This window comes from Oryctolagus cuniculus, chromosome 21 (assembly GCF_051225735.1).
Source record: "Oryctolagus cuniculus isolate XC-2025 breed Fujian yellow rabbit chromosome 21, ASM5122573v1, whole genome shotgun sequence".
NCBI classification, from domain to species: Eukaryota; Metazoa; Chordata; class Mammalia; order Lagomorpha; family Leporidae; genus Oryctolagus; species Oryctolagus cuniculus.
Window position 1 is genome coordinate 24236236 of NC_142887.1, and position 18465 is coordinate 24254700.

At 55.9% G+C, this 18465-nt stretch overlaps 1 protein-coding gene across 3 annotated transcripts in view; it reads left to right on the forward strand.

Moving 5' to 3' along the window:
• Positions 1-18465, forward strand: part of SEZ6L (seizure related 6 homolog like) — a 194453-nt gene that overhangs the window by 165052 nt on the left and 10936 nt on the right. For all 3 annotated transcript variants that reach the window (XM_070066047.2, XM_070066048.2, XM_070066049.2), the window contains exons 11-14: positions 1011-1205; positions 6237-6428; positions 15520-15714; positions 18043-18075. In XM_070066047.2, coding sequence (XP_069922148.2) covers positions 1011-1205; positions 6237-6428; positions 15520-15714; positions 18043-18075 — 615 coding nt within the window. The remainder of the gene's footprint in view (positions 1-1010; positions 1206-6236; positions 6429-15519; positions 15715-18042; positions 18076-18465) is intronic.

The window sequence follows — 18465 nt, forward strand, 5'->3', positions numbered from 1 at the left end:
ATCAGGGACCCAATTACTTGTGCCATCAGTGCTGCTTCCCAAGGTCTGAGTTAGCAAGAAGCTGGAGTCAGGAGTCAGAGCCAGGCACTCCGATGTAGGAGGCAGGCGTCTTAGCCAGTGGCTTGGCCACCAAGCCACATAGCCCACCATTTCATTGTGATAGCTAAGTATGTCATGCATGTTACAAGCACAACATTGGTAGTTCATCAAACCCAAGGATTTAGCGGTGTTCTGAGGCAAAGGCTGGGCATCCTGGTTTCCTGCTACTGTTGCAATAGACTGCACCCCAGGTTAGCCACGCCCTTGGGTGGCCTCACGGTTCCTGCAAGTCATCAATTCTGGAGAGCGTTAGCTGGAAGCTCCACCCTGTGTTCGCTCTTGAGAGGTTGCAGTCACAATGTCACAATGTCACAATGTCAGCCAGTGCTTGCCTGGGGCTGCACCCATCTGCTTCCAGACGCCCCCACGTGTGGCTGGCTGGTCCCTGAACAGAGGCTTCAGTTTCTCTCCAGCAGGACAGCTGCCTCCAGGGAGCGAGGAAAAAGTGTCAATGTCTTTAGGCCCACGCGTGACGGCGTTTGCACCTGCGTCTTCAGGGTGGGTGGGGACCAGCGGTGAGTGTGAGCTCCGGGAGGTGGGAGTCGTTGAGTCACTGGGGAAGATGTTGGAAGCTGCCTGCTGCGGTGAGACAGGTTCTTCCAGAACAATGAGGTCTGAGTCTTGGAGAAAGGACACAGCCGGCTTCCCGCCCAGCAGGTGGCAGAGTTGGGGTTCTCTCTGATTCTAAGCCCTACGTTGGTTTTATTCACCAGAGCATTTGGTCTTCATGGCCCAGAAGGGGTAGTAGCAGAATCCCATGACAGAAGCGTTCTTGCCATGTAAGGGATTGTGGAAGGATTGTTAGGTATTCCCGGAGGGGTCTTCCTTCTCCGAGCCTTTCCCACATTTCCAAGGAGCGACCCAAGCCAGAGGCCACCTTCTCCTCTAAGTGTGACGCTTTTTTCTTAAAGAGGTGTCCAGAAATGACTCATGCTCAGACCTGCCTGAGATCCAGAACGGCTGGAAGACCACATCCCACACGGAGCTGGTGCGGGGAGCCAGGATCACCTACCAGTGCGACCCCGGCTACGACATCGTGGGCAGCGACACCCTCGCCTGCCAGTGGGACCTCAGCTGGAGCAGCGACCCCCCGTTCTGCGAGAAGAGTAAGAAGAGTCTCGTTTTCTCCCCTGGGAACCGAGTGGTGGCTCCCTCCCAGGGGGTTGCTCTGCTTAGAGGCAGGCAAGACCTGTGCTGTAGAATCTGCCTCCCTCCTCCCCCACCAACGCTCACCAAGGTTATGCCGCCTGCCTCGGTGGGGTCTTGGGAGCCGGGTGTGAGACAGCCAGGAGTGGTGTGCACTGCGCTGCTTGGGTATAGCAGACAGCTTCTGAAAAGTCATGGAAAGTCGCATTATAAACACAGGCAGGCATTCGGCACAGCAGCTAAGACTCCACTTGGGACATTCTCATCCCATAGGAGGGGGCCAGGATTTCAGTCCAGGCTCTGCTCCCTGGTCCAGCATTCCTGGGAGACAGCAGGCAATGACCCAAGGAGTTGCGTCCCTGCACCCACATGAGCGACTTGAAATGAGACCCTGGGCCGGCGCCACAGCTCACTAGGCTAGTCCTCCGCCTGCAGCACTGGCACCCAGATTCTAGTCCCAGTTGGGGCACTGGATTCTGTCCCGGTTGCTCCTCTTCCAGTCCAGCTCTCTGCTGTGGCCCGGGAGTGCAGTGGAGGATGGCCCAAGTGCTTGGGCCCTGCACCTGCATGGGAGACCAGGAGAAGCACCTGGCTCCTGCCTTCGGATCAGCGCAGCCGCAGCACCTGGCTGCAGTGGCCACTGAGGGGTGAACCAACGGCAAAGGAAGACCTTTCTCTCTCTCTCTCACTGTCCTCTCTGCCTGTCAGAAAAAAAAAAATGAGACCCTGGCCCTTGGGTTTGGCCCGATCCCACCTGATCCCACCCCATTTATTTGGCGGAATGAACCAGCAAATGGCCTATCTCTGTCTGGCTGCCTTTCAAATGAATCTAAAAATAATTTAAAAAAATCATTCTGTGCACTTCCCTTTTTGAAGCTCCCTTACCTGTAGCTGATGTGCAAACAGCATTCAGGTTTGGGTCTTTGTGATCCTGTAACAGCCATGTTAAACAAGCTCAGGCTGGTTCTTGGGGCCCCAGTTATAAACCCTTCCCGTATGTAAGCTGACCTCATCAGCTGTAAGCACCCCAGACTCAGAATTGCTTCTGCCGCCCCGCCCCCACCCCAGGCATGCAGACCAGACACACAGCGACAGTGCTGCTGGTGGCCACGCTGGTGTCTCCCCAGCAGGGACGGGAGATAATTTGGAAGTGGCCCCATCTCCCAGCCTTCCGCAGTCTGCATCCTAAATCATGAGCTAGTCTTCGTGCTCTGGCTGAGGCTCTGGGACAGACGGGCAGAGCTGTTCGCTAAGACTTGAATCATCAATTGCATAGTAAGAAACAGGAAGCGCACACAGAGAAAGACGCTGTCAGGGCCGAGGCGTGAAAGTCACTGGCACAACCCTTTCAACATCCAAGAAAACCGATTCCAACTGTGGGGGACTCGGAAGAACCCGCCACAGAGCCACAGCACTGGCTACACGAGCTGTGCACGGGACCCTGCAGCTGTACAAGGGGACAGGGGACGGCAACGTGCATGGGAAATGGTCTTGAAAGATATGTTTGGCTCCTGCCTTGGGGCACAGTGGGTTAAGCCACTGCCTGCAAAGCCAGCTTCCCCTATGAGTTCTGGTTCAAGTCCCGGCTGCTCCACTTCCCATCCAGCTCCCTGCCAATGCTTCTGGGAAGGAAGTGGAAGGTGGCCCAAGCTTGGGCCCCTGCCGCCCACAGGGGAGACCTAGATGGAGTTACCAGCTCTTGGCTTCAACCTGATCTGGACTTGGCCATTTGAGGAGTGAACCTGCAAATAGAAACTAACTCCTCTCCTCTCTCTCTCTCTTTCTTCTTTCAAATAAATATTTTTTTAAAAAATTAGGTGAATTTATGTTGGTGCAAAAAAAAATAAGAAGCCATGCACGGAGAGATCTTCAAAATGTTCGTGGAGATGTGTATTGTGAAAAAATTGTGCATGAATTTCAAGATTTCTTGCATCAACATAAAGCACATCTTTTAATCCCATTTTCCAAGAATTTTTTTTTCACAAAATGCACTGCTTCTGTATTTTTTGAAGATTCCTTGGATGCATAGACTTAACATTTTTTTTTGACAGGCAGAGTGGACAGTGAGAGAGAGACAGACAAAGAGAAAGGTCTTCCTTTGCCGTTGGTTCACCCTCCAATGGCCACCACGGCTGGCGCGCTGCGGCCAGCGCACCGTACTGATCCGAAGCCAGGAGCCAGGTGCTTCTCCTGGTCTCCCATGCGGGTGCAGGGCCCAAGGACCTGGGCCATCCTCCACTGCACTCCCGGGCCACAGCAGAGAGCTGGCCTGGAAGAGGGGCGACCTCTAAAAAATCGTAAGGACCAGGAAGGGGTATCAGCAAGCTGCCCGTGGAAAGTTTTCCCGCCTGCTTCAATCTTTGTCCCAAGAGAGGTCCAAGTTAGAACAAACAGATTTGTTCTGGGTCCTTGTTGCCTTGGGTGTTTGATGCTCACTCGCTGGGTCCCTCACCCAGTCTGCATCCAGGTGACGTCAGCAAAGCCCCATGGGACGTGGGGCTCCCTGGCCGTCGTGAATGCCTTACATCGGGCCAACTGCTCTCTGACATCAGACGATGTGCAGAATCCCGTCTCCAACCGCACTGAGCAAACGCTCACTTTTCACTCCCAGGAAGTGGGAAAATAACGAAGTCAGGAAGGACTCAACTGGCCGGAAGTGATGCTCCTATGAGATGTTCACTCCAACTTGTTCCAACGGTGTGAGCGTGCACACACGTGTGTGTGTGTACATGTGACACAGGGACACATATGGACTACGCAAAAAGTTCACGGAAATGCACATCGTGCAAACACTATGCATGCATTTCAGAATGTGTCTGAAAGGTGTATTATTTATTTGAAAGGCAGAGTGACAGAGAGAGAAAGGAGAGACAGGGAGATCTTCCATCCGTCGGTTCACTCCCAAAATGGCCACCATGGCTGGGGTTGGGCCAAGCTGAAGCCAGGAGCCAGGAGCTCCTTCTGAGTCTCCCACGTGAATGGCAAGAGTCCAAGCACTTGGTCCATCTTCCACTGTTTTCCCAGGCCATAGCTGGGAGCTGGATTGGAAGTGGAGCAGCTGGGACTTGAACCGGCGTCCATATGGGAAGCCGGCGCTGCAGGCAGCGGCTTAACTCCCTGTGCCACCACACTGGTCCCAGGATTTCAAACTTTTTCCACTAAAGTACATAGTTCCACTTTGCGAGAGCTTTGTGAGATAAGCTCGACACGTGAGCGTGTCTGTGTGTGGACGGGGAGCAGCGAGAGAATTGGCTTCAGACAGCGTGATTCTACCGGAAAGGGATCCGTTTATACAGAGTGCCTTGCGACTGCTTTTCCTCAACTCCGAAATATGGATATTTTTTTCATATCACACATTCATCCACTTCATCCTTTCTTAATTGGCTTGTTCTTTTCCTCTTATCTGAATTGAGGTTTTAATTTTAAAAAAGTCGTGCCTGCTTGTTTTACTACAGTCAGCACTGCACAGGGAGCAGCAGAGCCCCCCCCCCCCCCCGCCCCAACCTTCCCCTTACCTGCTGTGCTGGCTTCTCCCTGGATGGGCTGTCCCATGTTTAACTCTTTCCCTGCTGAAAGATTTTCTTTTTTTTAAGATTTATTTATTTATTTGAAAGTCAGAGTTGCACAGAGAGAGGAGAGGCAGAGAGAGAGAGAGAGGGGTCTTCCATCTGCTGGTTCACTCCCCAATTGGCCACAACGGCCAGAGCTACGCTAATTCGAGGCCAGGAGCTGGGCGCTTCTTCCAGGTCTCCCACGTGGGTGCAGGGGCCCAAGGACTTGGGCCATCTTCTACTGCTTTCCCAGGCCATAGCAGAGAGCTGGATTGGAAGTGGAGCAGCCAGGACTCGAACCGGTGCCCATATAGGACACTGGCACTGCAGGCCAGGGCTTTAACCCGCTGTGCCACAGCGCCAGCCCCAAGATTTTCATTTTTTAAAAGATTATTGCAAAATAACAGTGCAATGTACAACCTTAAAGGTAGGCCTTTGTGGCCTAGGGAAAATTGGGCAAATTCCTAAAAGAAGAATTAAATTCAGGTCTCTCCCGCCACCTTTGATGAGCAAAAGATGCATTATCTTTCCAAAAGAAACCTGGATCCTTCTGTCATTCTCAGCAAACCTCTGAGCACCATGAGTTCTGATATGCTGTGGTCTGACCCCATGTCATGTCTGACCCCTGTCATGTCTGACCCCGTGTCATGGTCTGATCCTGTGTCATGTCTGACTCCACATTGTAGTCTGACCCTGTGTCGTGGTCTGACTCTGTGTCATGTCTGATTCCATGTCGTGGTCTTATCCTGTATCATGTGTGATTCCGTGTCATGGTCTGACTCCATGTTGTGTGTGACTCCATGTCATGTCTGACTCCATGTCATGTCTGACTCCACATCATGGTCTGACTCCATGTTGTGTGTGATTCCGTGTCATGGTCTGACTCCATGTCATGTCTGATTCCACATCGTGTCGTGTCTGATTCCATGTCGTGATCTGATTCCACGTCATGTTGTGGTCTAACTCCATGTCATGTCTGATTCCGTGTCATGTCTGATTCCACGTCATGGTCTGACTCCATGTCGTGTCTGATTCCACATCATGGTCTGACTCTGTGTCGTGGTCTGACTCCGTGTTGTGTGTGATTCTGTGTCATGTCAGACTTCATGTCATGTCTGATTCCACGTCATGTCGTGGTCTGATTTCGTGTCATGTCTGACTCCGTGTCGTGGTCTGACTCTGTGTCGTGGTCTGACTCCACGTCATGTCTGACTCCGTGTCGTGGTCTGACTCCATGTTGTGTGTGATTCTGTGTCATGTCAGACTTCATGTCATGTCTGATTCCACGTCATGTCGTGGTCTGACTCCATGTCGTGTCTGACTCTGTGTTGTGCCTGACTCCGTGTTGTGGTCTGACTCCACATCATGTCTGACTCTGTGTCGTGTCTGACTCCACGTCGTGGTCTGACTCCGTGTCTTGCTCTGATTGCCTCCCTACAGTCATGTATTGCAGTGACCCCGGAGAGGTGGAGCACTCTACCCGCCTGATTTCGGATCCCGTGCTGCTGGTGGGCACCACCATCCAGTACACCTGCAACCCCGGCTTTGTGCTGGAAGGCAGCTCTCTGCTCACCTGCTACAGCCGCGAGACGGGCACCCCCATCTGGACGTCCCGCCTGCCCCACTGTGTCTGTGAGTGCTGCGGGGAGTATGGCACGAAGGCGCAGGTCCGAGAGGGCGGGGCTTGGATCGTGTTCATCACCATTACAGAGACTTGTTCTAGCACACTGATGGGAAGTTTACGGGACACTGCACCAAGTCCCCTGCCAAGTGTCCCTCCGTTGTTCCTCAGTAGCCCTGGGAGCGTTGAGTTAAGGTTTCTACTGAGATAAAGCTGCTAACACTCAGAGGGACGGAAGCAATGCCCTGCGTCCCAGAGCTGGTCAACAGTGGAGCAGCTGGCTAGCAGTGGAGCAGCTGGCTAGCAGCAGAGCAGCTGGCTAACAGAGGAAACCAGATGCAAACCCAGGCCGTTTTCACAGCTTCCCCAGGTTCTCTGTGGCCAGGTTCACAGCAAGTGCCTTGCGGAAGTAGGGGTTACCTGGAAGGAACAGAGCTTCGCACAGTCTTGGGGCGTGCAAGCTGCCTGCTGCACGGATGTGTTAAGCGGTGCATTGTACAGCTCCTTACGGGGAATGGCTTCAATTCCAGAAGCTGCATGGAGTCTTGATTCTGCCGGAGAGCTAAGAATTTAACTTTGGGTAAGGAAAGGAAAAAAATAAAGTCCCAGTAAGTTTGCTGCTCGTTCACCTGCATCCGATGCAAATGACAAAGAGGCTTATTTCGGACCCCAGTCCTGGAGGTCACAGCCCAACGTCAGGCAGGCTCCACTGGTGTTACCTCCAGCAGTGGTCTTGTCGCAGCAGGGGGCTGAGGTGGCCCAGGGCCCAGGGCAGGGCAGGAGACGGCAGCACCCATGTCCGTCTGTGTCTCTCCCTGCCTGTGGTGTCTCTGCCTCCTTCTAAGTGCACCAGGATTCCCACCTGGGGGCCGCTCCCTACTGACCAGAGCTAATCTTATTCAGTCCCCAGAGGCCCCGCCTCCAAACACCCTAATTGAATGAGGTTGGCTTTTAAGACCATTAACAGAAGACTTGGGTGGGGGAGGGCGTGGTTAAACTTCTGCACAAGTTTCGGGACCAACTTGTATTCAAGCCACAGCGTGTCCTTATAAGGAGAGGGAGATCGGATGCGGCTGGAGACCCAGATCCAGGGACAGTGACAGGAGGTGACAGCGGCAGACCACAGAGCCTCAGCTGGGCAGGAGGCTGGAGGAGGCTGGGAGAGGGCTCCCCTGCAGGCTGTGTGGGCACCACAGCCCTGCCCGGCCCCCAGAACTGTGGGATAACCCGTGTCCCTTGGTCCAAGCCTACCATTAGGAAGTACGGCTGCCACTCCTTCTGGCCACCATGAATGCAATCAGAAACGCATTTAGTAACTCAGGCTCCAGAGATGATACGCTTAAAATAAATTTTATTTAAAAATACCAGGAGACGGGGCTGCCAAGGTGCTATGCTAATGAAGCAGTGTCCCTAAAGTACCCCCCTACCCACCCACCCCGGCCCCCGCACTCAGGAGGGAAGTGAGCAGCACGCACTCCTCCCACAGGGGCCCTCCTTTCCCTGGAAGCCCCACCCCACACCTGCTGGGCCGAGCTGACATGGCTTCCCTGACACCCGCGCTAATGAGTTCACGGGCAGAGCCGGGTGCCAGGAGACGTGTGGACCTCCCGGAAGCCCCATAAAGAGCCAGCATGCGGCAGCAGCGACAGGCAGGCCAGGCAGGGGGCAGGGACAGCTGCCAGGGCAGGCCAAGGGATGACAGCATCCTATCAGGGCGGCATCCGAGCGGGAGGGGGGTAGTGTGGAATCTGAGAATATTTCCTTCTTCGGTTTTCAATCGAGATGACAAGAGACAGAGAGAGCTTCCATCCTCTGGTTCATTCCCCCATATGCCCGCAACAGCCAGGGCTGGACCGGGCTGAAGCCAGGAGCCAGGAATTCAACCCAGGTCTCCCCTGTGGACGGCAGGGACCCAACTCCTTGAGCCATCACTGCTGCCTGTTGGGGTGCATATTAGCAGGAGGCTGGAGTCGGGTGCTGGGGCAGGGACTCAGACCCAGGTATTCCAGGGTGGGGTGCAGGCATCTTAACCGCTAGGCTAGACACCCTCTGGCTTGACGCTCTGGCTAAGGGTGAGGTTGTCAGGGAGACAGCAGCTTGATTTGCCGAGCGCCTTTGCCGTGACGAGCCCTTCCCCAGCGCCCACACGCTTAGCCCTCACTAAACTGTGTGAGTGCGTGTTTATGTCCACTCGAAAAGGAACTATGGGGTCCGAGGCTGTGGCACGGTGGGTGAAGCCGCTGCTTCCAACAGCATCCTACGTCCAAGCACAGGTTCGAGACCCGGCTGCTCTGCTTCTGCTCCAGCTCCCTGCTCACGCGCTTGGGAAGGTTTAGCAGGCGATGACCCAAGTGCATGAGCCCCTGCCACCCTATGGGAGACCAGGAAGGAGCTCTTGGCCCAGAGAAGGTGAGTGGCTTCCCTGACGTCACATAGCAGAGAGAGGAAAAACCCAGAATTCTACCTCGAGCCTGGATAAACCCACCCGCGTCTTCCCACCACAGCCCACGGCAGTCCGGCCTCTCTGCTGACAAAGATCTCCCACCAACAAGCCCGTGAGGCAGGAGCTAAAACTGATCACACCCTCCTTGGTTCCCGCCTCTGTGCGCGGCCACTGGCCCAAGGCCATGGTGGGTCTGGCTGGGACTCGGAATCGCGTCTCTGCACTGCTGGTCTCTGCTCCCCAGGCCATATCAAGAACAGAGGAGTGGGGCCGGCGCTGTGGCATAGCGGGTAAAGCCGCCACCTGTGGTACCGGCATCCCATATGGGTGCTGGTTCAAGTCCCGGCTGCTCCACTTCCCATCCAGCTCTCTGCTGTGGCCTGGGAAAGCAGCAGAAGATGGCCCAAGTCCTCGGGCCCCTGCACCCACGTGGGAGACCCGGAAGAAGCTCCTGGCTCCTGCAGATCGGCGCAGCTCTGGCCTTTGCGGTCATTTGGGGAATGAACCAGCAGATGAAAGACCTCTCTCTCTCTCTCTCTCTCTCTCTCTCTCTCTCTGCCTCTCTATAACTCTGCCTTTCAAACAAACAAATAAATCTTTAAAAACAAAAAAAAAGGAACAGATGAGCCAGGCATAGGAGGGGGACAAGTCTGGGATTTGCGGTCAGATGCCATGGCTTTGCTGGGCAACCATGGCCGAGTAGCTTGCCCTCTCTGGGGCTTGTCGGTGAGAAAGAAGCCTGTTCTCCACCAGTCAGAGTCGTTGGGAGCCCCTCACTTCTCCATTCAACAAGCACGGACATTTCCACACCTACCGACTCACCCACCCTTGGAGTCTCAGGAAGTTTCGGATTTCTAAACCCAAGTACCTCACAGTCGCCTCTCTCAAACAACTTAATAAATCACGACATCTGGACAAGGCGGCTGCCTTTTGAAAAATCCACGCCTGCAAATGGAAAGAAAAATATTTTCCTTTCGTTCTCGAAGAACGCACATGTGCACCGCCTGGGCCGGACAAATCGCAAACGCGGGGCCCAGCGGGGACGGCAGCTCCCCACCTCCTGTTCCAGGTGGCCCAGAGCCGCCGTCCGCGAGAGCCCTGCCGACGTCACCGCGTTTCCTCGCAGCTTTAGAGGCTCCCACTGCACACCTGCATGTTCACGGTGGCGCCCTGGGGGGTCTTGGCACACAGCTTGGGGCCTGCGGTGCTATCCCCTGGAAACTCAGCAGTGTCTGAACAGGTGCGCTCCACGCTGTCGGTGTGGGGAGCAGCCCGGACTGGACTGAGTTACTGGAATTAAGACTTATTCTATGCATCTGCTCTCCCACAATATGGCGCTGGGAGAGAAGTAAACAGCTTCTGCACAGCTGCCTCCAGTTCAACTAATAAACTGTAGGACTTGCTCCTGATTGGAGGAGAGCAGCGTACTCGGCGTGTGGGCAGCCGAGTTGGGATTGGCAGAGGAGGACTATAAAGGAGGAGAGAGACGGCATGCACCAGGAACATCTAAGGGAACACCTGTGCAGCCCCCGAGAAAGCCGGCCGGCGGTGTGCCGCTCCCCTGCGGAAGTGGGGAATGTGGCCAGGGGGAACTGCCCTTCCACGGAGGTGGAAGGGATAGTAGCCAACCCGGGAAGAACCAGCAGCAAACCCGGGGAGGGCCGAGCAGACGAAAAGAATAGCGCAGGGTCCAGTGTCGTTCCCCCATGAAGACGGGGAGCGACAGTCGGGACCCCCGGGGTCTGCTGGCAATGAGGGGAGGAGAGGCAGGTCTAGAGGGGACATAACCACAGCCTGCAGCAACACTTCCTCCAGGAAGTCCGCTCTGACTCCCTCGATGGCTCCTGGTTCCTGCCTCAGACCTGCCCCTGCACCTGCTGTTCCACATATCACAGCACCTGCTGCCACTTCTGTCTTCAGAGGATCAGGCACAGCACTCGCTCGCCAGGACGGTGTGGGGTGGAGCAGCCGGGACTCGAACCGGCGCCCATGTGGGATGCCGGCACCGCAGGCAGCAGCTTTAGCCACTACACCACAGTGCCAGCCCCTAAATAAACAAATCTTTTTATTTAAAAAAAAATGTAGATGATGATAATGTCAGTGTCTTGAAGCCGCGATTATTGGCCAAGTTCCAGCTACAGAATTCCAGAACAGAGTCTGGAGGACGCACGCGGCACATGCTGGGTATTTTTGCCACGGCGGTGCCTTCCGTTAAGGCTTTGGGGCAGGATTAGAAATAATACATGCAGATCATCTCACACAGGATGGATGTTTAAATATTTTAGAAATGAACTCATTAAGTGATGGATTAGTGTATTAACCATGTTGAGACAGCGAAGCAGTGGCTCTGAGACCCAGCTGAACTTCAGTTTTGTTTTTGACAGGCCGAGTGGACAGTGAGAGAGAGAAACAGAGAAAGGTCTTCCTTTGCCGTTGGTTCACCCTCCAATGGCCGCCGCGGCTGGCATGCTGCGGCCTGCTCAGCGCGCTGATCCAAAGCCAGGAGCCAGGTGCTTCTCCTGGTCTCCCGTGGGGTGCAGGGCCCAAGGACTTGGGCCATCCTCCACTGCACTCCCTGGCCATAGCAGAGAGCTGGCCTGGAAGAGGGGCAACCGGGACAGAATCCGGCGCCCTGACCGGGACTAGAACCCGGGGTGCCGGCTCCGCAGGCGGAGGACTAGCCTAGTGAGCCGAAGCGTCAGCCCCAGCTGACGCTTGTTTCAAGAGGAGGGGGGCTACTTTTCCATCACTGTCATCGTGGCGCTTAGAAATATATTAACAAGCACAGGGGTCCGTCACAGAGGGGGGCTTCCAAGAAGAACACTCTGGGGGATAATTAAATCAAAATGCATGAGAGGGGCGGTGCCAGGGAGCTGGAGGGCGTGGGTGGTTGTGGGACTCAGCCCGTGCGGAGGACAGAGGGAAAGGCTCCCCGCCCCCCCGCCCCCCCACTTCCTGCACCTGCGGCAGCTCTGATCATTTGTCTCTCTTGCACCTGCTCTCCCCCAGCCCCAGGGGGCGCCAGCGTGCCTAGCACCCGTGGGCACACAGGAGATAGTTGTGGAATACGCACCTGAACAGATGGTAGGCAGGGACCTTGTCTACCTGGCTCATCAGAGTACACACCCGAGGTACTCAATAAATACCTTTAGTGTTCATGACACTGGCAATCCCTGGAGATCCTGGGGAAAGCCTTTTGAGTTACCACTGCCACCTGCTGGTCAACAGTTAGCACTGCAGGTGATGCATTTGAGACTTAACTTGGAAGACCAAGCCGCGTCCACCGCAGGGGGAGGAGAAGGAGGTTTCTCCTTCGTGCCCAGAACAGCTGTTAGGACACGGATGGCCACAACCGGGGCATTCTCCTCTCTCCTTGGAGAAAATGCACTTCTCTGATGTGCTCCTGCACGCCCAGCTCCCGGCCCAGCAGGTGCAAAGCAATCCCACAGCACAGGAGGTGAAGCCGAGGCAGCGAGTTCTGGACCCGGAGTTTGTAAACTGTGAAGTGCAATGCATGGCACTGCCTGCCCAGAGAGAACCCCGGGCGCCCCTGGAGTTGCCAGCACGGCTTCCGACAGTGTCCCGGCGGGGGGCTCGCTTGGCTTGGCTTGGCAAAGAAAATGAGAAAAAGCGAGGGCTTGTGGCACAGCGGGTTAAGCCACAGCCTGCAGCACCGGCATCCCATATCAGAGTACCAGTTCAAGATCTGTCTGTTCCACTTCCAATCCAGCTCCCTGTTCATGTACCTGGGAGGCAGCAGGGGCGGCCCAAGTGCTGCAGTCCCTGCCACCCATGTGGGAGACCTGGGTGGAGCTCCAGGCTCCTGGCTTCAGCCCGGCCCAGTTCTGGCCACTGCAGCCATTTGGGGAGTGAACCCGCAGATGGAAAATCTTTCTCTCTCCTCCTGTGTCTCTGTGTCACTCCGCCTTTCAAATAAACAAAAACACATTCGCTTGAAAAATGCATCCCGGCAGAACGTGTGCACAGCTCTTTTCTTGTCGTCAGTCCCTAGACATACGGCTGTGCACAGAGCGTTTGCCTTGTGTTGGGGACAGCTACGTGTATGCGAGATCCGCACAGGTCCTGTGCAGAGACAACCCCAGCTGACAGGGACTCGAGCAGCTGTGGATTCTGGTACCCGCAGGGTGCCCTGGAACCAATCCCCACAGAGACTCTGTGTAAAGCAATAGGGAGTGGCAGAGACTGTGGCCAAAACGACGCCCCTATCTGGGCTTTGCGGAACAGCTCCAACCGACCGAGGTCCTGTGAGGGGGCAGGACCAGCACTGCCCCACCTGCCGGCGACTCCGAAGAAGCGGCTCACCTGGGACAACAGGAGGCACCTGCTGTGTGTTGGCTCAGCCACTGCTTCCCATCCGCGTTGTGCAACCTGCAGGGTTCTGCTCAGTCCCCTGGCCCTGAGGGAAAGGTCCCACGCACCACCTCTCGGGGCTCCCGGGGCACCAGGGTCAGAGCTGTTCTCTGCACTGCCGGCTCCCACCCACGTGCAACCGAACAGTGCCAGAAACAGCTCTGGGGAGGTATGTGCAGGTTCCTGGACAGAGGACGCCCACGCACGGAGGCAGATCTGGAGTGGGGGGGGTTCTGGTACTCACCGGGCACAACAAGACACGCCAGCCAACGCACGTGTGTTGTCTCTGAGCCTCTGCGGGGCTGGGGGCTGGGCACGGCTGCACGGGGTCCTCTGGTTTCTCCCACGACAGACCCTGGGGCTGGGGTATCGGCCAAAGGCACAGCCGGGGGAGGGTCCCCCTCCACGCTCACGTGGTTTGCTCACAGGATCTGGTCCCTTAGAAGCTGTTGTCACCGAGCGGTCACCCTCTGTCTCTTGGTCGCGTGGGCTTTTCTCCAAGGCCACTCACGGCGTGGCCAATTCTTCCACCCAAGCTCAAGTGCAGCCAGACAGAAGTGGCATGGGAGTCCACATCCTGTTGGATGAAAGCAAGTCACAGGTTGTGCCCGTGCGCCCCAAGAGGGGGACTCCCACGCCGCAGGGGGACCTCAGGGCTGTCTAGGGGCCCCTCCCTCACACTCCAGCACCGGAGAGAAAAGCACCAAGGGAGGCAACAGCGCCACCCAGTGGCCTCCTCGTGGCGACGCCGAACACCTGCCCCTCAATAGTGTTTAAATCATAAATCTTTGTAAATGGTTTAGGATTTGCAGTCTGTGTGCAAAGCTGGCAGCCCAGTCCACCCGGAAGCTAAAAAAGAACACGGCCAGAGAAGAGGGCCTGGAAGGGCTGCGTGAGCCCCCAGGTGCAACCCTCCTTGGGTTACCTGGAATGTGGGTCTGCAGTTGAGCAGAGCAGCCACAAGAGGGCAGTGTGGCCACTTACTGCACTCCCACTGGGTTACAGACCCTGAGCCTGGAGTTGAAGTTCACAGGCTTATCTCCAGGGAGGGAAATCCTTGCTAAGCAACTGTATTCCCCTACTGTGCGTGCCGAGCTTGGGCGGAGGGAGAACTGAAGATCCTGGTGACTCCGGTGGTGGTAGGAGGCATCACAGGAGGCTTCCTGGAGGAGAAGGGGGAAAAATGAGGATTGAAAGACAAGACCTGGCCTCATGGGCCGGGTAGGGCAGGTGTAACATGAGGAACAAGAGGAGGCTTTCACAGATCAACACCACCAGCAGCCCTCGTGCCGAGAGCATCGCGCGCGCGTTGCTGCCATGGTCCGAGTCGGCCCCTGAAATCCCTATGCAGCATGGACCCTTGTTCTCGTTCGGCTGAGATCAGAGAGGGTGTAGCCCCAGCAGTGGCAGTGTAATGTCCTGTCTCAGGGGCTGACCCTTAGCCTAAGAAGACAGAAATATTTTATCTGCTGGTTCACTTCCCAAATGCCTGTAACAGCCAGGATTGGGGGAAGGCAGTGAAGGATGGCCCAGGTCCTTGGGCCCTGCACCCGCATGGGAGACCAGGAGAAGCACCTTGCTCCTGGCATCGGATCAGCGCGGTGCACCAGCCGCAGCAGCCATTGGGGGGTGAACCAGCGGAAAAAGGAGTCTAGAACAAGAGACCAGGAAAAGCACCTGGCTCCTGCCTTCGGATCAGCGCGGTGCGCCAATTGCAGCGCGCCAGCCGTGGTGGCCATTGGAGGGTGAACCAACGGCAAAAGGAAGACCTTTCTCTCTGTCTCTCTCTCTCACTGTCCACTCTGCCTGTCAAAAAATTGTCAATGTATGTTTCAGGAATAATAGCTACCCTTTATTGAATGACTTGCATGTACAAAGCGCTATATTATACGCTTTACTGCTGTATTTAATATTCACAACCACACCACAAACTAAATATTTCACTTGGGCCATCTGCCACTGCACTCCCGGGCCACAGCAGAGAGCTGGACTGGAAGAGGAGCAACCAGGACTAGAACTGGCACCCCAACTGGGACTAGAACCCGGGGTACTGGCGCTGCAGGCGGAGGATTAAGTGTGACCCCAGCTGCTTGCTGGGGGTCACACGGCTGATAAGCAGTAGCAGCCAGGTTCTACAGCCTGGTGCTGAAATCTGTATCCAGGTGCAGGGGGAGGGGCAGGGCTCCACACGGGGCGGGGGTGTGGGGAAGGGGACGGGGAGGCCAGGCTCTGGAGAGGCACCCCCCCCCCCAGCGTGCCTGGTCTCATGCAGTCGCCTTGCCTTCCAGCCGAGGAGTCTCTGGCCTGTGACAACCCAGGGTTACCGGAAAACGGCTACCAGATCCTGTACAAGCGCCTGTACCTGCCGGGGGAGTCGCTCACCTTCATGTGCTACGAGGGCTTCGAGCTGACGGGCGAGGTGACCATCCGCTGCATCCTGGGCCAGCCGTCGCACTGGAATGGGCCGCTGCCCGTGTGCAAAGGTAGAGCGAGGGACCGGTGACCCGGGGTCCCGGGGGGGAGAGGGAGGATGGGGGCTGCTCGCTGGGATCCCTGCGGGGAGGGGGAAGAGAGGAGACACCCCAGAAAACCCAGCTCACATACATAGGCGGGTGCCAGGGCACCGGCTTGGGGGTTCCAGGCCCAGATCAGGCAGCCCACCCTGGGTTTTTCACATGCTAAGTGGGGTGACGGGCAAGCCAGGCAGCACTCGGGGTCCCCGCCGCACCTGCTCGCGGTGGGGGAGGGGGAGATTCCTGTCCAGGGAGCAGGAGCCCTCGAAGTGCCCGAAGGCCCCGCCCCCGCCGCCCATCCCGCCAGGCCCCGCCCCTCATCTCCACGCCCTCTTCAAACCACGCCCCCAGGACAGGTGTGCAGCCAGCGCCTTCGCAAACTGTGGCAGGCTCTGTCTGCCCTGGCGCATTTTCTGTTGCTGTAAAGAGACTCCCAGGGCAGCGTGTGCCACACTGGCATCCCCTGTTGGAGCGCCTGTTCGAGTCCCGGCTGCTCCACTTCTGAGTCAGCTCCCTGCGAGTGTGCCTGGGAAGGCAGTGGAAGATGACCCAAGTGGTTGGGCCCCTGCACCCATGTGGGAGACTTGGATGGAGTGCCGGGCTCCTGGCTTCAGCCTGACCCAGCCCTGGCTGTTGCAGCCATTTGGGGAGTGAACCAGTGGATGGGAGACCTCTCTCTCTCTCTCTCTCTCTCTCTCTCTCTCCGCCTTTCAAATAAATACATACATCTTTTAAAAATCCAAAAGCCAATAATTTTAAAAACTACTTGAGATTGGGCAACTTATCAACAGTAAATCGTCATTGGTTCTGGGGGCTGGGACGTCCAGGCATTGGGCCAGCTTCTGCTGTGTCAAAAGCCAGCATGGGGCATTCCCCCACCCGACCTGCTCTCCCCCTCCTCTTACAGGGCCCACCCTCGGGCCTCACCTAACCCCTGCCACTTCCCAAACGCCCCTCCCAGTACCGTCCACACCTCGTGTGCGAATTCACTTTTGGTAGCATGGAAACCTGCTCTGTGACGCACACAGACGTTTTCCTGAGTTGAGGTTTCCTGAAAAGCTTTGGGCAGGTGGGCTTTAATGGAAGTGGTTGGTGGTGGGTGTAAATGTCTTTGGGGGAGAAGATTAGCAGGGGTTTTTCAGAGAGAGAGAGAGAGAGATCTTACCACTGGGTCACTCCCCCAGTGCCAGCAACAGCACAAGCTAGAGCTGGGAGCTCCATCCAGGTCTCCCACATGGGCGGCAGGGACCCAAGGACTTGAGCCATCCCAGCTTCCTCCCAGGGTGTGCACTGGCAGGAAGCTGGAGTCAGGAGCAGAGCTGGGACTTGAACTTGGGCACTGTGACCCGGGATGCAGGCATCCCCACGGGCAGCTTCACCATCACACCGACCCCACGTCCATGATAGGGTTTTGTAACCTGTGATGGACCCCTGTGCTTGTTAATATATTTCTAAGCGCCATGATGACAGTGATGGAAAAGTAGCCCCCCTCCTCTTGAACTTCCAAGTTTTACAAGAAATAGAAAAATTAGTTTTCCATGGACTTTACAAATGCTGGCCGGATATATGTAGAAGAAAATGAAATCGGAAAGGTTTCCACAAACAGGCACAGATGGCTCTTGGCTGACACTGGGGCTCCTTCCTGCCAAACTCACCATGAACCAAAAATACTGCAAGTGGCAGGTGCAGCCTGTGTTCACAGCCCACCTCGCAAGCCCCCGCCACGGGGACACAGCGGAGGGCAGCGTGTCCGTGGCTTCCCCGCGTGGCCACAAGGGGGCCAGCCGGGGAGCTGCCACCCTCCAGCACCGCGGGGGAACATCAGGCCCCTCCATGTGCTGCTGGCCCAGGAAAGGATCCAAATTCAAAACTGGCAGCGTGGTTCCCCCCAGCCGCTTCTGCACCGTCGTCCAGCGGGGAAGTCCTACATGGTGACAGCCCTGAGTGGCGGGTGCACTGGCGAGCAGTGGCGTTTAGCCGCCACTGTGGCTGAGTTTTGCGTAAGCCTGGAGCCTCGCCAGCCACACGTGGCAGGGCTGAAGCTGGTGACAGAGTCAGTTGCCTGGGGAGGGTTGATGACTGTTACTGTTACTGCTCTTGTTACTTTCTGATCTACCTCATCTCCCCTGGGGAACCCAAGAAGCGAGTCTATGCAGGCAGCCCAGGCTAGGTAAAATCAAAACAGCCAAGCCTGGGCTAGGCTTTTGCAGTGAACTCTTTTGGCTTTGTTTCCTGCGGTGGGGTGGAGGGGAGTGAATTCATTTGACGCTAACCAGTGACCCCTGCTTTCTCCTACAGTCAATCAAGACAGCTTTGAACATGCTTTGGAAGGTGAGTGCTGGAACGGAAAAGAAAATAATAATTAATAATAATAAGTCCATCTAATCGCAGAAAACGAGGGCATGTCCTTGAGTATCTTTATTCCGGTGCTTTAAAAAAAAAAAAAAAAAAAAAAAAAACCTCTGCCTTCTCACTGTCAAAGATAATTTCCAAACAAATGGTATTGTCAAGAAAACAGCGATGGGATTGGCGGCAAATAGTGCCCCCATAGACTCTGAGCGGAATTTAGATGCCGGGTCCATAGTTGAGGACAAGGAGTTGAGAAAAGTTTAAAGTTAAGCACCGCCCTTGCACATCATGCAGTTCCGGGCCACGGGATCCAGCGGCGCCGCGTCCCCGCGACCTGCCGTGGCCCAGCGAGCGTCCTATGGCATGGTCTCC